At 37.0% G+C, this 2,841-nt stretch overlaps 1 protein-coding gene across 1 annotated transcript; it reads left to right on the top strand.

Moving 5' to 3' along the window:
* The first annotated feature begins 303 nt into the window (after positions 1 to 303).
* Positions 304 to 1,156, top strand: LOC133311337 (translation initiation factor IF-1, chloroplastic). Its single transcript, XM_061512365.1, has one exon. The coding sequence runs from the start codon at positions 421 to 423 to the stop codon at positions 868 to 870; it is 450 nt and encodes a 149-aa protein (XP_061368349.1). The 5' UTR covers positions 304 to 420; the 3' UTR covers positions 871 to 1,156.
* The last annotated feature ends 1,685 nt before the right edge of the window (positions 1,157 to 2,841 follow it).

Here is a 2,841-nt window from a genome sequence, read left to right as displayed (position 1 = left end):
GTAAGTCTAATACGACGTCGTTTTGGTGCAGAAATCATGGTGTTTTTATAATTTTAATTTATTTCAAAGTTATTATAGTCTTTATAATTATAATTATTTAATTTTTCAATCTCAAAACGACATTATTTTGGGAGTAAATGCAGATAATTTATCTGCAGTAACTAGAAATATTATTCTGTATTTTAATACATATAAATGGATAATCACATTTTACATTTACATTTATGTCAAAAAGACTTTTCTTTAAATTTGATTTGTTTTCTCAAGTGTTCCTCCTCCCTCTTTACAAAACCTTATCCTCCTCACACCAAAAATCCCGTTTTCCTTGTTATACCAATCTCTTCAAACTTGAAACCCACATTACATTACATTCCTCCAAAGCCACTCACTCAAACAACAAGAGAAGAGAAGAGAAGAGACATGTTCACCTCATCTTCCTTCTCATTTCACTCCCCAACCCTTCTTCATCATCATCATCATCATCATCATCATCATCATCGCACCTCTTACCCTCTCACTCTTTTACGCTTCAACCCCGTTCCCTATTCTCGCACCCTCTCTTTCCTCCACCCTCCACCGCTACAACCCTTCCCGCCGGCGACCCTCTTCGCCGCCGCATCAAAATCTCCGGCCGCCGACAAGTCCGGCGAGCAGAAATGGGTCCACGAAGGCCTGATCATGGAGTCCCTCCCAAACGGCATGTTCCGTGTTCGCCTCGACAACGAGGATTTGATCCTAGGTTACATTTCTGGTAAAATCCGAAAGAACTACGTTCGGATTTTACCAGGTGACAGAGTCAAGGTTGAGGTTAGTCGCTATGATTCCTCCAAAGGACGCATAGTTTATAGACTCCGTAACACCTCCTCTTAGCTTTACCCATCAAAACACGCTCCAATTGGGTTATGACGAAAACCCTCTTTTCTTTCTTTCTTTCTTTCTTTCTTTCTTCTTTGTTTGATTTTCGAGCTTCTTTCAGTAGAAAAGAACCAAATATTGAGTATATGGTTGTTTGTATTCAAAAAAAAAAGAAAAAAAGAAAGCTTAGTATGTGGTCTGGTACTGTTTATTTCAGGTTCATCTTTTAATTGCTGTCTTATTGGTAGTTCTTATAGCGATACAATACAAAGAATTGTTCCAACTACTAATAACCATTCTATATAGTGATAATGAGTTTGCTTGTATTAACCAGATTTCTCGAGTTAGAATCTTGTAAATCGACAAAATTGTCACTAGTTAAACGGTGCTTAAGCTAGATTAGTTGGAATTCTGATGAATAATGGTTAGGAAACAAAAATAAATTGTTCAGACGCAGCCTAAGTGTCCCTCCATATGTGTCAAAAGCAACCTAAGTGTCGTTAACCAACTGCTACATGACTTGGTTGGAGTCAAATCGAACCATGGAGATCAGACATGTAAAGATGAGAAGAAAGAGTTGCATCCTCCTGATTAGTAGTTATAGACTTATAGCTATAACTTTTGGCCTAGTATGGATATAAAGAGGTTGTTCAACTCTATATGGACTGAAGGAGGTAGAATGAGTTATATATTTTTTTTGTTTACGTGAGAATTGAGTATATGATCTCTACCCTCACCCCTACCCATACATAGATCCAGTGACATAGAATTCACTATTTAATATGACTTTAACTGCTACGTGTAGCAGCAGCAATTACTAGGGAGCCGGCTTCTATTCATTTTGAGAAACACATGAGTATGGTTGTGGACATTTCCATGGTCATTTCACAGAATTGATGGTATCTTTTATCATCATGGATCCAAACTTTCTACCATTTTTGATGTCCTGAATTTCTTTTTTCTGTCATGACAGCCCCTTAGACTATTCACTCTTGAACACACCACTGTTATGGTTAGTAGTTAACATGAAGTGCTTGTTTCCGAGCCAGGACTGTCCACAGAACTTGTCCAGTTTCTGAAAACAATCAAATTTTATAGCTGCATCACTGTCTCAAGTGTAAAGCTACAGAACTGAGAGGCTGAAGGCTTCTGTCAAGTTGTTAGAGAAATATAAGAACCTTGATGGGCCTTTATTTACAAGTTTAAATTTTTGGGTTGAATAGTTTTATATGGTATAAGAGCCAAGGTGATCACAGGGTCACGAGTTCGATCCTCACCATCCTCACTTTCTAGTAGAACTAAGTTAACATGAGATAGAATAAAAAAATTGGCACTTGTAATATTCATGCTTCAAGCTCAAAGGACTCTTGCGTGAATGAGAGTGTTAGAGAGATATAATATAAAATCATTGAAGGTACATCACTTATAAGCTTGAACTGTTTGGTGAAATGATTGCTTATCATGGTATTAGAGACTATGTGACCATGTGTTCACGAGTTTGATCCTCACTGCCCTCCACTTTCTAGTAGAATTAAGTCAACACAAGGTAGAATAAAAAAATAGGCCTTTACAATATTCACTTTTCAAATTCAAAGGGCTCTTGCGTGAAGGTGTGTTAGAGAAATATAAAAATATAAAAATCTTGATAGGCCTTCACTTACAAGCTTAAGCTATTAAGTTGAATGGTTGTTTATCACAAGTTTTGTTATTCTAGGAGCAATTTTCTGGCATAAGAATAGAATGCTTTTCTTTTTATTTTTCCTTCTTATTTTTTCTTCCAAGTTTAACTGGGAGGCTTTCATGGTTGGATCTGAGGTAACTTACTTGATCTTTCTGTTGTTTTTAAACTGGATGTTAATTATGAGGTACCATCCCTAGTTTGGTTAATGTGGAACTTTATACAGCTCGAGTTCCTTTCATGACCCGAATCATCTTTACCCCAATTCCCTCCTGAGGTTCCCTAAATGGCACATCGAGGTTAGTATG

Source organism: Gastrolobium bilobum, unplaced genomic scaffold, assembly GCF_033153095.1.
Source record: "Gastrolobium bilobum isolate Gb01-03AN ecotype WA unplaced genomic scaffold, APGP_CSIRO_Gbil_v1 utg11809, whole genome shotgun sequence".
NCBI classification, from domain to species: domain Eukaryota; kingdom Viridiplantae; phylum Streptophyta; class Magnoliopsida; order Fabales; family Fabaceae; genus Gastrolobium; species Gastrolobium bilobum.
The sequence above is the reverse complement of the archived record's forward strand: the minus strand, read 5'-3'. Positions and strand labels throughout refer to the sequence as shown.